This window comes from Fistularia commersonii, chromosome 3, assembly GCF_037954325.1.
Source record: "Fistularia commersonii isolate RoL2024-O1a breed Wild chromosome 3, RoL_Fcom_v1.0, whole genome shotgun sequence".
NCBI lineage: Eukaryota > Metazoa > Chordata > Actinopteri > Syngnathiformes > Fistulariidae > Fistularia > Fistularia commersonii.
The window spans coordinates 9,872,224-9,889,450 of record NC_141286.1 but is presented as its reverse complement, the minus strand read 5'-3'; the positions used below and the strand labels follow the sequence as shown (position 1 = coordinate 9,889,450).

General features: G+C 45.8%; 1 protein-coding gene across 1 annotated transcript; it reads left to right on the top strand.

Annotated features, from left to right (window-relative positions):
• Window positions 1-738: 738 nt before the first annotated feature.
• On the top strand, window positions 739-3,553 carry LOC147235451 (homeobox protein otx5-like). The gene is made up of 3 exons (XM_086143569.1): window positions 739-1,690; window positions 2,638-2,789; window positions 2,887-3,553. Exons 1-3 carry the CDS (start codon window positions 1,591-1,593, stop codon window positions 3,523-3,525), a joined length of 891 nt encoding a protein of 296 aa, XP_085999695.1. The 5' UTR covers window positions 739-1,590; the 3' UTR covers window positions 3,526-3,553.
• The last annotated feature ends 13,674 nt before the right edge of the window (window positions 3,554-17,227 follow it).

The window sequence follows — 17,227 nt, the reverse complement described above, 5'->3', positions numbered from 1 at the left end:
GCACATTGTATTCTATTGCATTTTTTGTTGTAATAGCGTTTTTTGCAGCGTGTATCCTTTATAATTTAAACGTATAAGACATAAGACAACGGCGGGGCCGTTTGTTGAAATGAAAAAAAAATCAAATGTTGCCACGCGGTTTTTTACATATTTGTAAATATATATAATCATTATTTTATTATTATTATTATTATTATTATTATTATTGGCCAGCCCATGAATGGGTGATGGAGCATGCTGGGGATCAGCAGGGGATTTAATAGCAGAACAAGGTGGTCTTTGTGTGGACCCCTAATCCGGCCTGCACCTCTTCCTCCTCCTCCTCCTCCGGTTGCTCTACCTCAGGCTCCACAGCCGTGACAGGGTCGCCGCGCCGTTCTCGAGAGGCCGGATTGTGCAAACGACACACGGTTTATTATTTAAGACTGTAAATAATAGATATACAGCCGTCGAGATTGTAGCGGTGCGTGCAGGTGCACTTTATACAACTTTTTTTGGTTTTACTTTGCAGTGCGATCCTCACAGGAAAACATTTCCTGCTGTCGGAATAAAACCACACCTTTAGATTATATATATCTATATATGTAACATTTAATGAAACCACCGACAGCCTGCTTGTGCGCGCTTTTGCGTGGGCGCGTCCTCCGAGGGGGGAGGGATGGAGGGAGGAGTGGGGGGGGGCAGGGAGGGGGAGGACCCTGGGTGTCTACTTGGGTAAGAAGTTGCTTCTAATTAGCCCGCCTCGTCTCGACTCGCCTCACTTGTGCGCGTCGCGTCCTCGGAAGCCGCACGGACACCGGACGACTCTCTGCACCCCGCATCGCATCGCACCTGCTGGAGGGAAGAATCCCCCTTAATCTCTTTAAATTAACTTCTTAGACTCGTGAGATTTTTTATTTCTATTTTTTTTTGTAGTTCTTAGGGCCTACAAATAGACGTTTGCTCACGCGTGCGAGTTCCACAGGTGAGGGTCGCGTCTGCAGAAAGAGAGAGAGAGAGAGAGAGAAAGAGAGGCATCTGCAGGGGAAAACAACAAAGAGGGAATAACAAATAGGTACCTACACTCGTAAGATTTTTATTTCTATTTTTTTTTGTAGTTCTTGGAACTACAAATAGAAGCTCGCCCGGCGGCGCACTTACATGAAGAGAGAGAGAGAGGGGGGGGCTCTGCAGAGAAAAGCAAGAAAGAGAGGGAATAACAACTAACTTCCTAAACTCGCGAGATTTTAATTTCTATTTTTTTTTTTTTGTAGTTCTTGGGACTACAAATAGAAGCTCCAGCGCGCTAGTTCCACAGGTGATAGTGCGGTGCACCTGCAGATAGAGAGAGAAGGAGGGAAGGAGGGAGAGCCGGAGGAGGCCTCTGCAGACAAGAGAAAGGAAAACAAGAAAGAGGAGGAAAAACAAACAGGGACAAACAACTACGGGTGAAGGAGGGAGAGAGAGAGAGAGAGAGAGAGAGAGAGAGAGAGGAATAGAGACCCCCACCCCCTCCACCACGGAGACTAGCCCGCAGAGCCGGCCCCCGGTGTGAAGAGAAGAGGAGAGAGAGTGAGGGAGAGAGGGAGCGTTTTAAAGCCGGCAGGAGGCATGATGTCCTACATTAAGCAACCCCATTACGCCGTGAACGGGTTAACGCTGACCGGGCCCGGCATGGATCTGCTCCACACCGCCGCCGTGGGATATCCCAGTGAGTACACACTCCTACTTCTCTGTGAGGAACTCTTTCTTTTATAGATTTAATATATATATTTGTGTGTGAAAATGCAGCGTGGAAAAGGGGGTGACTCGTGTTTGCCTGACCTGTAGGATAAGGGGTGGCGGGGTGGGGTGGAGAGAGATTAGGGAGTCATAAATTAAAACAAAAAAAAAAACAAAGAATAATAAAGTGTGTGAATGGAGGAGCAGGCTGTTCTCACACCGATTAAACACACACACACACACACACAATCTGCTGCGTGCATCCTGTAACCTATTTACAAATAGATGCGCATTGTGTTTATGGATATGCGTGTTTGTGGGTTTTTTTTTCCACGCGTGGACTCGTTCGTTCTTGAATACCCCCCACGCACACACACGCGCGCTCCCCCCCACGGCGTCTGTCAGAGACTGACTGAAACCCACGACAGAAGGCAGATTTAATCTGAGGGCCCCGGGGCCTCCAACCCACGCAGATTACCGGGGCTTGTTTTTTTTTTATTCCACGATTCCGATTCCATTTTTTGCATCGAAGTTTGAAACGAATCGAAATTTGTATTTTAATCCTCGTATTGTCGGGATTCACGCATAAGAAATACTTTCCCGTGGTGACAAACGAACATAAAAACTCGGTAATGAACGAAAAGGGGGTAGTAATAACAACAAATAAGCAAATTAATGTCTAAATCTGAACCGAAACAGCCGCGTTTAAATTACACATGCATTTAGATGAAATTCTTCTAACGAAAAATAATAACGTAATAATAAAATTACTGCTAATAATAATAATCTGATCCGGTTATATGGAATCCGTTTTAGAAAAATCGCCTTTTACGTGTTAAAATAATCTCGTAATAATATTAACAGTAATGATGTTAAATCATTATGATAAAATGATGAATATTATAATTATAATGAACGTCTTTTTGAATCCTGCAGGCACGCCGCGCAAGCAGCGCCGTGAACGCACCACATTCACGCGTGCGCAGCTTGACATTCTGGAGGCCCTGTTTGCCAAAACCCGCTATCCGGATATCTTCATGAGGGAGGAGGTGGCCCTGAAGATCAACCTGCCAGAGTCCAGAGTCCAGGTAGGTCCAAATATCCAGTGTTTGGATGGTGGTAACTCCCAAACCCCTCGTTCCTGACCCCCCCCCCCCTTCTTTGACTCGGCCCCCTCCTCTGCAGGTCTGGTTCAAGAACCGTCGTGCCAAGTGCCGCCAGCAGCAGCAGCAAAGCACGGGCCAGTCCAAACCGCGGCCCCCAAAGAAGAAGGCCTCCCCGGCCCGAGAGGCCAGCGCTGATGCCGGCGCCAACCAGAGCAACGGACCCTACAGCCCCCCGCCCCCTCCGCCGGGCACAGCCATCACCCCAAGCTCCAGCTCCGCCAGCGCCACGGTGTCCATCTGGAGCCCCGCCTCCATCTCCCCCTTGCCAGACCCCCTGTCCGCCTCCACCACCCCCTGCATGCAGCGTACCTCCACCTACCCCATGACCTACACCCAGGCCCCGGCCTACAGCCAGAGCTACGCCGGCTCCTCCTCCTACTTCACTGGCCTGGACTGTAGCTCCTACCTGTCCCCGATGCATCCGCAGCTGTCGGGCACGGGAGGCGCACTGAGCCCCATCACCGCCTCCTCCATGGGTGGGCCCCTCAGCCAGTCCCCCGCCTCGCTCTCCTCCCAGGGCTACACGGCCGCCTCACTGGGCTTCGGCGCGGTCGACTGTCTGGACTACAAGGACCAAGCTGCCTGGAAGCTCAATTTCAACGCCACCGATTGTCTGGACTACAAAGACCAGAACTCCTGGAAGTTCCAGGTCTTGTAAATGCAGAGAAGTTGGGGCGAAGAGGGGGGCGGGCGGGTGGGTAGGCAGGGAGGGGGTCAAATCAAAAGTTGAAGGAAACCCCGAATCAGTATCTTTAGAAGAGGCGGGCACGGAAATCGATCGACAAATCTCTTCATGTTAGCTGTTTTTCGAGGCGCAGCCGCGACGTCGTAGTGTTTGTGAATCACGTGACTTAGAAACACAGCCGCAGCGGGTAAATCGTTTTTTGTAAAAATCACTCCTGGCGGGAAGGTCTGCAAGGTTTTTTTTTTGGGGGGGGGGGGCTTCGTGGGCTGTGGCTTTCCTCATTTGATCGACGGCTCGGCTCATTGTCCATTTTCGGCATGTCCGCTTCGGCCCTAGGAACTGTTCAGAGGCCTCGGCTTCGCCAGCTTCCGTTCGTCGTCGTGTGTATATATATTTTTTTTTCATATATATAGAGATATATATGTATGAAGCTGCTGTCCACCAAGAGAGCTGACTCACCTAACGTCCAGCTCAACACCCCCCAGAAAACCCCACTCCTCTGCTCCCACCCGGACATGTGGAAAAAAAAAAAAGCGGAGGCGGACGACTCGCCGTGTGAAGGCCTTGCATCACGCCGACCCCCTCCACTTGTTGCCGGGCGGAGGGAGCGGACTTGGTCACCCGGGTGACCGCAGTACAAACCCGTTGCCTTTGAGCATGGCTGTAATCGTTAGCGGAATGGCTCCGACATTGTTAGTTTAATAGGATCAGCTCCGGACAAATTTGGGCAACAATGGTCGCTTTGTGGCTGTTGGCATTCGACTGTGGCCCCCCCTGTCCCATCCCTCCACCGCCAACCACCGCACCAGGGTCGTCGAAGCAGTACTCCAATCTAAAAAAAGAACTTTATGATTCCTTTTTTTTTCTTTCGTTTGAGCTGCGTCACTGGCGAGGTGTTGGACGGGGACAGTTGATGGACGGCGCCCGGAGAAAGGGAAGGGCCCGCTCGGCCCCCCTTTGCACAGAGAGGCCGGTGCCTCTCTCGGCTCCGGCCTGCAGAGATGCGACAGCTACCACTATATGTATTTGATGTATCTTTGATGTCTGATTTTTTTTTTGTATTAGACTTAAATATTATGTTTCTTTTAAACATTCGTGAATTAATTGAAGTAAAAAAAATATAATAATAATAATTGTGGTAATTATGTCGAGTTTATCATCAGTATTATTATCGTTGATATGACATCTTCAGCTGACACGGATATTGCTAATGTCCTTTTTTTTCTTCATCGGTGTTCCTTGTAAATATGAGAGACTCAGAAATGCAATCATGTCTGGTTCCAGCCACGTGTTCCACAGACGCTCCGCGCAACAGAATCTCTCTTTTCTTAATTTCTAGAGAACTGCCAACTTTTTATTTTATTTCATTTTTTTTTCTTTTCTGTTTATATTTGTTCTGGTTTCTGCTTCTTTTGTTTTTCTTTTCAAACTCAGGGGTTCATCCAGTAAAAGTAGCAGTAATAGGATGCAATGCTGTACACGCATATTAATCACTTACTCTACTTTTATCTTTTTGCATTACTATAATCTTCTCTGCTTATTTTTTTTTTCTTTTCTGTCATGAATGAACATTCTTATTTTGTATATTTCATTTGTCACCTGTGTTTGACCAGTCTCACCACTACCACGCTAGATAGCTATGATGTTTCTGAGACATTAAAAATGACTTTATTAAACCCCGCGGGGTCGTCGTCATCTTCTGTCATGTCACTCCTCACCCCCTCCCCTTCCTGCGTCTCCTCAGCGTTGGGACGGCGGAATCGGTTTCTGGGAGCGTTCCCGTTAATCCGTACAAGAGGTTGAGTGGGTGTGAGGCAGAGATGAGAAGCTGCTGGGCTGAGGGGACAGAAAACAGATTACTGACAACCATAATAGCGAGTTCTGCTGGTCCAAAGTGCTCCAGGTGATGGGCTGCCAAGCGTTCGAGGCCCCGCCAGGACATGCAAAAAGCAGGGGACAAGGCCGGAGACCCTGACTTGTCCAGACTAAGAATGAAAGGGTGAAAGGTTGGTTGTCTCTGCATGATGTGTGAAGGGTTTTATGTCTATATATGATGTGTGAATGAATGAATGGTTCCATGTTTTTAGGTTAGATGTGAATGGTTGTATGTCCCTATAAGCCATGCAAATGAGTGAATGGTTTTGGGTAGGGGTGCCCACGCTTTTTTGCCTTGTGAGCTACTTTTCAGATGACCATGTGAAAATGATGTACCTCCACTAAAAATGCTGAATATATATTTATCTATATATCTACTGGGTATACTTAACACTATAAATGTTTGTTGATCTTGCATAACTGCATGAACCCTTATGGCACACCACAACAAGGTATTGTTTTTTGTAAATATCTTATTCTGATGACTCGAATGGAGTCAGCAGCATGGTTGAAGTTAGCTGTGAGAAAAATGACTGCTGTCCTGACAGCTGGGATTTTAGTTCCTTCACCTTTCTCCTTCTCAGCTCACTTTTCACTTTTCAGTGCCGTGGTTTTTATGAACTGTCTGAAAATGACGCTCCACATTTCCCTTTTTCGGTATAACAATGGAAGACCAGCAGATGAGGCAAACGCACTTTGAAAATGACATAGTTAAAAAAATGTCCACCTCCCATATCTTATGGAAGTGATACGTTTTAGTCATTTTACTTGGTCCAGCTCCCCATTCATTTTTATACTCATAAGTTTAGAAGACATAAATTGGTGGCTAACTCGCTAACTTGCAACAATGCGCTGTTATGTGCATATGCGCAGTGATGCCTGTGTCAGAAAAGGTCAGATTAGACAGACTGACTGTCAGTCAAGTGACAAATTTCATAGTGAGGATGATAGGCTGATGTTTACGTTTTAATGCCACGCGATCTACCCACACTACCTTTGCTATCGACCGGTAGATCGCGTATTGGGCACACCTGGTTTTAGGTTTCTAAGTTACATGTGGATGAAAGGGCGAATGGTTGCATGTTTCTATATGATGGGTAAGTGAGTGGGTAAATATTCTGTCTCCATACGATGTTTGAATGAGGGAGTGAATGGTTACGTGTCTATATATGACGTGTGAATGAGAGGGTGAATGGGTGTATGTCTCGAAATGCCATATGAATGAGTGAATGGTTTTATGTCTCTATGTAAAATGTGAACGAGAGGGTGAATGTTACATGTCTCTATATGATGGTTGAGTGAGAGGATGATGGTTGAGTGAGAGGGTGAATGTTCTTTTTTATATGATGTTTGAATGAGGGAGTGAATGGTTGCAAGTCTATATATGATGTGTGATTGAGTGAATGGTTGTATGTCTCTATGTAAAGTGTGAATGAGGGGGTGCATGTTGTATGTGTTTATATGACCTGTGAATGAAAGGGTGAATGGTTGCATGTCACTATATGTGGCCCTGTGATCAGCTGGGGACCAGCCCAGGGTGAACCTGGGTTTTCATGGCACAGGAGGTAGAGCAATTGTCTCCACCCCCAATTCCCTCCGTGACCCTAACAAGATAATGAACGAATGAATGGATGACCAAAACATGTGAGACTGAAGAACCATCGACCCAAATATGCATCAGGCACTGCTCCCATTCAATTGTTATCAGACATTTTATCACCCTGGGATGGAAAAGTTGACTTGTCCTTTTTCCAGACTCAAATATCCAAATAACATCACACAAGGCTGGAGATGAATCTCCTCCGACATCAATAATTCCCATGAATGACTTTTTATTGCCAATGCCATCTGGAGTGAAGATTACCCAGAATAACTTTCAAATAAGATGTTATTGATGTTATTAAGATGAGCCCCAAAATAATGAACTAGTTTTGGGTAACCAAGGTAACCGAAGAGGCCATAATTGATCTAGCTGCAGGGGATCAAGCAGGAATATCATGCTTGTCTGTCTGTTAGTAAACAAAAGAGGTTCCCAAAGGCAGATCAGTCCACCTGGAAGAGCAGAAGCAGAACGGTGTGTTCAGATGACCATTGCTGTTGTGGTAAAATGGGGTGTTGCTGTGGCAGGGATCTGAAGTGAACCGGTGCACACCTGAACCTGAGGTGAGGCAATCAAGTCTGAACCTAATCAGGCTTTGGTCCGCCCCCAGAGTCCCAGCCTTTCCAGGTGAGCTTGTCCTCCTGAGAGCTCTTAGGTACCGCTTTGTGCCAGATTAGAAATTAATCTCAGGTCATATCCCTTTCGCTCACTTCTTTGACGGGACTCTGGAGAAGCTCTGGATTTCTGGGTTGGACTCATGACCTTGGGGGAAACAGCAGGCCAGCATAAGGAAGAAAGAGTTGCAGAGACAATGAAGAGGCCTCCCGCAAGGGCTCGCCTCTTGTCTCCCATCAGGCAAGTGCCGATGATTATGTCTCTTGATCCACAGGAGCAAATCCACCCTCCTCTATAACCATATTACTCTGCAGGAACCAGCTATGTCTCCGTCTGAGTGCACCCGGTTGTCCGAAAGCAGCATGCAACCTAACTGACTGGCAAAGATGAGCAGGGCAGTGTCCTAGGGGTGAGTAATGATGGACCTGGAAGTTTCTTTTCTCTGCCTATCCATGGCACCTTGGGTCGCTGATGGCAGCAACCTTTACATGCAACTCGTAGGACAGCGATGATTGCGAGGCGAGATATCCACACCGGGCAAGAAGGCCGGAATAGTTATCATCGGAAAAGGATGGGAAGTACAGGGACTGTTGACTTGTGCAAGGAGTATGACGCAAGCTATTCATGGCTGGGTTGGTGTTGCAGGAACTAGCCGACAAAGTCCAGTTTACGATGAAATAGCTGGATTTACAGCTGTCAGTTGGCTGACTTTGCTTGGTAAGGTTCTGATGGAAGGTTCAGAGCCATGCATGGGCGGTTGATGCCATGCATTGAGATGAAGACTCAATGGTGGTCTGGTGCATCAAGGTCCACGTGCCACATAATGATAAGTTTTGAGTCACGAACAGGATGTTGTACCCGAGTGTAGTTGTGTGAGATAAGCCCAATAAATGTTTGGAGTAAGCTAGATGTTCAAAAACGACACAATCTAACCATTAATCCAAGAAAACACACATCAACATGTTGTCTGCATGCAGACATCTCAGCCGGCAGTGGCTGCTCCGTAACTCAGGTTCTAACCGACCGGTTGTCGGTAGGTTCCTGGGGCGGATGGCCAGACCCCCCTCCTGTGGTCGTGTAATCCCCGGGCAGCAGCATATGGACGCCGAAGCGCAGAGACGCAAACGCAGATACACTCAGGACTTAGAAATATGATTCATTTCTTTCCCCTCTCTAATCCCCGGTGAACAAGCTGGTGTCCAGCCTGCTCTGGGGCCACGCTATAATCATGCCACGCGCTGCCAGAGCTGACCGGCCTCGCCATCATCCCCTTCCTCCCCGTCTTCCTCCCTCCCCGCCCGTGGTCCAATTTCCTCTTAATCGATTCCTAATCCCCCACCCCCCCAAGCGCGCTGGCCGGCATACATGCACACGCATGTCGGGAATACGCAGCTCGGGAGCCAAGATGACTAGCAAGAGGTTAAAATAGTCAAAGGATGCCTTTGCCCCAGTGACTAGTGGTAAATCTGGGATTTGGGCAAAAGTATGGATCCCTTCAATGCTTATATTGATTGGTGAGTTTCCAGACAGAAAGACAGAAACAAGATTGAAAGAGGCTTTTTAAAGCAGTTGTCCTCACTCTGAATCCTGTTTGAGACGTCCGAATTTTGCCCGGGAACTACAGTACAACCTCGGCTCGCAAGGTTGAATTTGAGTCAGTTTGGAAAACGAATCAATTTTCCTGTTTCAATGTATATCTTGTTGTTCTCCAGTCCCCCAAAAATGTACTGTACTCTTTTGAAACTTTTTCTATGGGTTTATTTGTGGCAAAAATTCAGAAAGGAATTAAAGACAAAGTTCTCTCTGTTCTGTGTTGTTTGAAGTGCTTCATTTTCTTCAGCAAAAGTTAAGCCTTCTTTAGCTAACTCTATCTCCAGCACACTGTCTTCCATGAATCCAAATCGGCAATCACTTTTCTACTTCTTCCAAGATTTGACACCTTTGTTTTGTTAACGTAGATACTCCTTCAACAGCATTATCTGTCTTAAGCGCATCTTTTTTCTTCAGGATTGTTCAGCTGGTTGATTCAACCATTAGTGAGATCTGTAACGAGAGCACCCCTCTCACATTTAGCTATTTCCTGATTCAGATCCACAATATTTCTTAATTTCTTGTTAACACCACTAGCACTAGCACTTTTAACTTTTTGGGGCGCTATACAGAAAACCTTACCTTACTGAAAAAAAAAAACACTAACAGAACACGATGTAAGGAATGTGGTGCAATACACACAGCTGCCGCTACGCTACAATGCCACAACACGGAAAACTTGTGAGTTTTTTTGTGCGTTTCTGCGCTGAGGCTTGTTCGCAGCTCGATTGAAATTTTGATCGACAACTCTATTTGTTGGCTGATTTGTTTCTTGATGAGGGGCATCCGTAAACCCAGGTTCTACTGGTTGGTGACCGGACGAATACAGCTTTATTTAATTTGCAGGTTGTACGCCATATTGGCTTGTGCTACATTCACTTTCTTTTGTTTGTGGTGCTGTTTCGACTTTAACGAAAAATGCTTTACATTGCACCGTAGGAACAGAGTTCTGACCCCTACGCTCTGTGGTTTATGAAGTCAAACTTCACTACTGAAGAGTTTGTAGAAGTCTCTGCTGTTCCTCAGCATCTACTCTGCTTCACATGGTCTCACATTGACGTCCGAGACAACACATGGTCTCCGCATTCAAAGCCAAGACCTCAACGTGACCAATCTCAGTTACAAGAAAGAGGACTTTCAAGATGGGAACAAGGAGGGGAGGTGGAGCGAGACTTGGAAAAAGAAAAGAGACAGCTTATCTGCTGTTTTCTGGGGACAAAATAGACTGAGGCAGCAAGAAATGGGACGATGAAGAGGTCTAAGATCTTCTTGCCTACAGAGGCGTTTCCCGGGCTTGCAAAATTTGTTCGGAGTTGGCTAGTGGGATTCTTAAAATTAGTCCCTGTCGTTCCATCTGGCGGAGTCTAGATTTTGGAACCAATATCATCCTGGAGAGTTATTGGAACTGCACTCTTGGAGCTTTGGTTGCAACGTTGAAGCCTACGGAGGCCTGGGGTGATTCTAGCTGGGCAAATGCACAACCCTTTCTGAGTAATTCATAAATGAACATACATGTTGGTAATAGATGGGCGGCAGACCTCCATCGCCCTGTTCAGTTCAGCGCTACGTCAATAAAACCAAGTATTTCAACCCTCTGATCGTCTTACTTGCTAGAACAATGTTTCCGGACATAAAAACGTCATATCTCTTTTTGCTACATGTTGCATTATATCAGCTGTCTGGCTGTCATGAAATAGCTTTGGTTATAAACACCATAAGTCATGGAATAAGATTTGCGGGCGTGCTGTAATGCCGCTAAATCGCACACTGCTGCCGCGTAAGTAGGTGTGAGCGATCTGCAGCCCTGCAGCTGTAACAGGATCAGTATTACAGTATGAATGGATCAACCAGCTACTGTCAACCTCAGCATACTTGTCTGGTTTACCACGGGGGCTTTGCTGCAGATTACAATTTAACACCTAGTTAATATCACTAATAGTAAAAGTCAGAGTTTAGCGCCCCCAGATTAATGTTGGACTAAAACAGTTGGATTACGGGAACGTTTGGACATCCGGTGGAAGTTCAGGGTGTCAAATGTGATCGGAGACACCGAGGCCGCAAGTGTGGATGGCAAACTTTTGCACCTGACTATTTCCTGGATCGATTGGGGAATCCTGTTAAAAAGCCAAGGAAGACCTCCTACTTCCATCATGCATCCTACTTCCTTCACGCTTTGCAGTGTCACCTGACGTGCTTCCTCTCCTGCCCCCCCCCCCCCGCCCCTCCACTCCACCTCTCCTTGCAGTTTGTTATTCTTGCTGATCTAATTTAGAGAATGTCCCAAATCCTCTTAGTGTCCTGCTCCCTCAGCGCAACACTAAGTGAATTAGACGGGATTACTGTCTCCCTCTTCCTCCTCCTCCGTCCCTTCCACCTCTTCTTCCTCCCCTCTGTGCTATCTCTCTTTCGCGTCCGCCACCATCTTTTTACCGGGACATGTATCTTTTCATCGGCGGGATTAAAACCTACTCCCTCTCCAGATGACAAATTGGTTCCAATGCTAGGCCGGCGACAGATGCTCTCGCGGGGTCCGGTGCATCATGGGATGGAAAGCGTTGTCGATTCAACTCTGACCTCGCGCGCACACACACACACACACACACACACACACACACACACTCACATGCATGGAAGATGACGATGACATAATGCAGTCCAATGGACGTCCGCATGCGACGGTGTATCTCAGCAGTGCGTATATTTTTTGGAGAAACTCCCTTACACACCTGTGTCTGCCGTAACGGCGTCTGGTCACTTTCAGGTGGTCCAGCGTCACCTAGGAAACACCTTGAGGCTCTGGTGTACCCCCATTCCACAAAATGACCCACTGACCAGGAACTAAGATGGTTCTAGGAGCTGTGGTTGATGTTCCCATCCTCTACTGTCCAAGTGCATGAAGGATAGGACTAGAACCTGATCTATGACTGTGGCTACCAGAATATTTGAGATACTTGAAGGATTTTACGCTCCTGCATTTGCAGTATTTTATTTTCATGGAGTTCAGAGAATAGGTCGTTCTTGGAGACTCGCTGTTACAGATCCCAGCTTCCCAGCAATCTGGATGGTTCTTGACTTTGGATGTTAGAACATCCATAATTTCCAAATATGACAACAAATATGGATGTATATGTCCAAAATACTTCATCTCAGTCCTTCTCAGAAAACCTCTGACCAGGAGTTATTCTTTGTACAGCGGTTTCCAGACTTCTTCCATCCCCCTTGTTTTAATATTTGTAGCAGACTCACGCCGGGCGATGAGCTTGGCACTCCGGAGTATTGTTGGAAAACCAAATAATAGCAGAAAGTACGATTTTTCTCCTCCTGTGAACTGGACTCTTGCTGTAAATGAAATTACATTACATTACAGTCATTTGGTAGACGCTTTTATCCAAAGCGACTTACAAGAAAGATCCAAAGTACCAGTAATCAGAAGTCAGAAGTGACCACTCAACCTAATAGCCATCTCAGAACCATATACATACATATATTCATTTCATCGTTCACTTTTTTTTTGGGGGGGGGGGGATTAGTATGGTAGTGCTTGGTGAAGAGGTATGTTGAATGGGTCCTGTAAGCAAGGATCTTAAAGTTGGTGTCATAGTCTGTCATTTTCTATCTTCTTATCTTTTGATGTAATATATGGTTGATGGTTTCCTCCCATCTTCCTTTCTCTTCCACCTCTAACTGCACTATTACAGGTTCTCTGAACTTTTTAATATTTTTTTTCTTTCTTTACTATCAAAACACCCACTATTACTATGATTCACTTGTGATAAACACAAACCACCTTAAGGTCCTTTTTACCCCCAAACTATTCATTTGTGAGCAAATCACGCATCGGCCTCCTCGCCCTGTGCTGTGTTAAAGTCCCCTGAATCGCAGGGGAAAATCTGATTTCTTCTTTTTATTTTTTGAGCTGTTCTTCTCCATTTTGTCCACTTTGCATCATACCTTCATCCCTATTTCCCTACCGTCCTCTCTCTTTGTCTCAATCCCACCATCTCGCTTTTCTTTTCTCATTCTCTTCATCCGCGGGCTGGCTAATGCCCCCCCCCCAACACAACCCCACACAAACACACACTTCTCCCTCACTTTCAATAATTCCAGCGTTGCCTCCCTCCCTCTCCCTCTCTCCCTCGCTTGCGTTGCTTGCCCTAATCCAGTGCTGACCTCAATCCCGTGATGTAACGGATCATGTGATGGCGAAAAAGAGTGGGAGAAATAGGAAAAAAAAAAGGGAGGAGAGGGAAGAACAGGGGACAAAATGTGGGGAAACATGGTTTAATCCTCGGCGCTGGAGCCAGAGACCAATCACAATCTGACGGGTCAGGGGGTGCCTCCATTAAGTTACAAAATGAGTCGGATACACTGATGCACTCTCGCGAACACACACACACACGCACACACACACACACATGCATGCACACAAGCTGCGGAAACAACAAGTCAACATGTTTGTTTCATCTCAGTGAGGCTATTTACGTAGCAGTTCATCTGAGCGACAAACACCACCAGCGGCAAAATATTTACATTTTGATGAATCTGTTTTTTTTCGCCTTTTGCAAAAACGAAGGGTCGTCCATCATCAAATCAAACCGTTGAGATCTAAAACACAACATGAGAAGTAGGAACGACCAACATTTGACAACAAACAGCCCGGCGGAAAGATTTAATAATAAAAGAAGGAACTGTGGATAATGGAGGTTTAATTCATATGTCACGGCCTCTTTTTTAAAAAAACACTACAAGCCAAACAATTAAGAGAAGAGGGAGAGGGGGGGAAAAAAAAGCATTAATTCCTCACTAACCTTTAAACATCAGGACACATCTCACTTTCATTTATTTTTAATATCACAAATGTATTTGGACATCTTGGGTCAACAGCTTTGTATTGTGAAAAATAAGAATTCAGCAGTGCATCGGTTTGTTTCTGTCATCGGTTTTTAGTATTTCTGGAATAAAGTTTTTTACAAAGCCATGGTTTCTATGATGGTTAGCACATCTGTCTCACAGCCAGAAAGTCCTTTATTGTAAGTCCCTTTCTGATGCGTGAGCGAGAGGGTGAATTGTTCTACGTCTCCATTTCCTGTGAATGGTTGCCTCTATGATGTGCGAACGAGTGAGTGAATTTTAAGGTCTAATGTTTGAATGAGTGAGTTAATTTTCATCTCTACATTAGGTTGTACGTTTGACTCATGAGTGAGTGAATGTCTGTGGGGGTTCTAGGTCGTCCAGGTCATGGTAAAGTCTTGTTGAAATCTTCTGGTTTTGGCACCTGGACTTCAATTTGAAGATGTTTCGCCCCTCATCCAAGGGGCAGAACTGAATTCCCTCGGATGAGGGGTGACTTTTTTTTTTTAACGTAAGAAATTCTAGTCCAGTTGCCGCAACAAGAAGATTTCGACAAGAGTGAGTGAATGGTTGTCTCTACGTGTGAATGAGAAGGTGTATTGTTGAGTGTCTGTATATAATGTGCGAATGAGTGCCAGACAAGGAGTGTAGATGATGAATGGATGAATATTTTGATGTCAAGGAGACGCATCATATAGAAAATGTACCGTAGATTTGAAGCTACAGGGTCACTATTTACAAGAATACACCTCGATTTGTTCAGCCATGCAGTGTTTCTGCTCTGTAACATGCAGAGCCTCTATAACACCATCGTTTTTCCTTCTCCACACGTTGGTGAGTTAATATGGTCCGAGCTCGGCTGTTCTGTCCACAGCTCCACCACCCGCTTCTCTTTCTGGACACTCCACCCTGATCTGAACGTCCTTCGCCGTCCTAATTCATCAGTACCGCCAAAAAATACCGTCTCTGTCGCCAACACCTGCTCTGGTTTGTGTACCAGGTTTCTGTTCCTGGTTTTGTTGGAGCTTATCTGTGTTGAAGCTCCAAGACTAGGAAAAGACTGATCATATCAAGATGGTGGTGGCGCACTGCGTCTCCAGTAAACCTCCAGAAATTTCCTTTCAACTTTCAGTTTTTAGTCTGCGACCGTGAAAATTGTTCGGGTTGAGCTCAGCATGGTTTGCTCCAGTTCATGCCAGCGATGGCCTTTAGAGGGAGCTCTTCCTAAATGACCTGCAGTAAAGACATTGTTTGTGTGTGTGTGTGTGTGTGTGTGTGTGTGTGTGTGTGTGTGTGTGTGTGTGTGTGTGTGTGTGTGTGTGTGTGTGTGTGTTGAGCGGTGGTGCTATGTTCCCAGGCCATGTGCCCCCATGGTCACACTGCAACCAGAAGGCAAGAGAGGAGGGAGAGGAGAGAGCTCATGCGCAAACACACACACACACACACACACACACACACACACACACACACACACACACACACGAAAAACTCAAGTAAAACAGCAGGTGTTCCGCGCGTGTTCAGATCCCAGTGAATGGACAACCAGCTGAATTGAGATGTACAGAATAAACACAGGTGAAGATGTAATATTCAGTCCAGAAAAAGGCTTCACAGCTCCAAAACAAATCTCCTGTTTGTGTATGAGGTGTAGTATGGCGGTTATAACAGAATGGCAATTTTTGGCTTGCCCCCCCCGCCCCCTTTGCTGCTACCAGAGTGGGTTTTGAACTAAAAGCAAGTTTAACCACCCAAACCGTCCCAAAGTCTCTAAAAAAAATGGCCCTCAAACTACTTTTCTCAAGTATGGCCGAAGCTGATGAACCCCGCTGCGGCGGTCGACTGTTCTACAATGGCTGAACAAAGTTAATCCCCGGGAGCAATTGTAGACTACCCCCTCCCTGGACCCCCCACCCATCCAGTCTCTTTAGCACACTGCAATAATCTGGCCGGAGCGCTCGTGTAGTCTGAACCCGGCCGACCCCCTGCTGTTCCCCCCCAGTGCCGGCGCACAGATGCCCCCGGGGCTTCTCCACGCTGCCCTGCAGCCCTATTTACCTGAGGAGGGCAAATAATCCACGTCCGACCATCAGGTCCCCAGTGGTCTCCATTTGACCAACACTTTGTTCATAGCTTTTTTTTATAGTAAATAAATTTGAACTGGATATGGAAAATATATATATATACATCCATATGATCAGCTGAGAGCTTGAAATGGCGAAAAACTACAATTCCCATGATCTCACTTTGCATGGGAGTGACTGACTGCCTTAAATAGCGAGATATCTTGAATAAAATAATGATCATGTCTGCCACATGAGTCATGTTGAAAGACTGGTACAAACTGAGCTTTAGTGCTTTTTTTTCTTTTTAGTTTAGTTTGTTTTATTTTTTATTATCTTGCTACTATATGACATTTGATTTTTCATAGGAGGGAATTCATTTTTGCCTTCTTACTTGTAGAAAAATGTTTTCACTTGGATTTACTAATAGATGGAGCCATTATAAATAAATGCAACATATTTCATGTCTTACCTTTTGTATCATATATATGATGTTTTTCTAGGCAATAACTAATAAACTTTGTTAATTCCAGGTTTAGTAAAATCATTTGGGTTTCCCAGCCCCGTCCTTGGAGCTTTTTAGGAACCAGGCTTTTTCTCTGTGCATCAGGACAGCAGAGGAACCAGAGACCTCAGTTCCGAGGAGCAAGTTAGCTTCTATGATGTAGGTGAACTCCTAATCCATTGGTGCTGCATTTTTGTTTACTATTTTAAAACTTCTCAGCTGGTTTCTTGGAGCAAATTGTACAGGAGCTGTGAGAAATGTAGCAATGAAGACGTCCAAGATCTTCTAGCTTGCTACGCCTCAGAAGGGTTTCCTTGTATCGCAGAGGAACATCAACATTTTGGCCAAAATAAGTGTGAAGTTAGATTACGGCAAACAGGGTTCTTCTCAGTGCAGGGAGAAGATAAAAACACTCACCCTTTTGATAGTCCATGGTTACTATTCCATGACTGTGTAAATACATCTACTAATGCACCTGGACACATCCTCAGGGATGTTCCTGGGATCATCGGGTGTTACGGGTCTTTCAACATCATACACCCTCATCCAGGTGACCATCCAGGTCAACCCCGGCTTGTG

What these genes read in the sequence shown, in the direction of transcription:
- LOC147235451 (XM_086143569.1), top strand. Translation starts at nt 1,591, where the DNA reads ATGATGTCCTACATTAAGCAACCCCATTACGCCGTGAACGGGTTAACG. An exon ending in CGCCGCCGTGGGATATCCCA is followed by an intron (nt 1,691 to 2,637) that starts GTGAGTACACAC and finishes TGAATCCTGCAG; the next exon opens with GCACGCCGCGCAAGCAGCGC. An exon ending in TGCCAGAGTCCAGAGTCCAG is followed by an intron (nt 2,790 to 2,886) that starts GTAGGTCCAAAT and finishes CCTCCTCTGCAG; the next exon opens with GTCTGGTTCAAGAACCGTCG.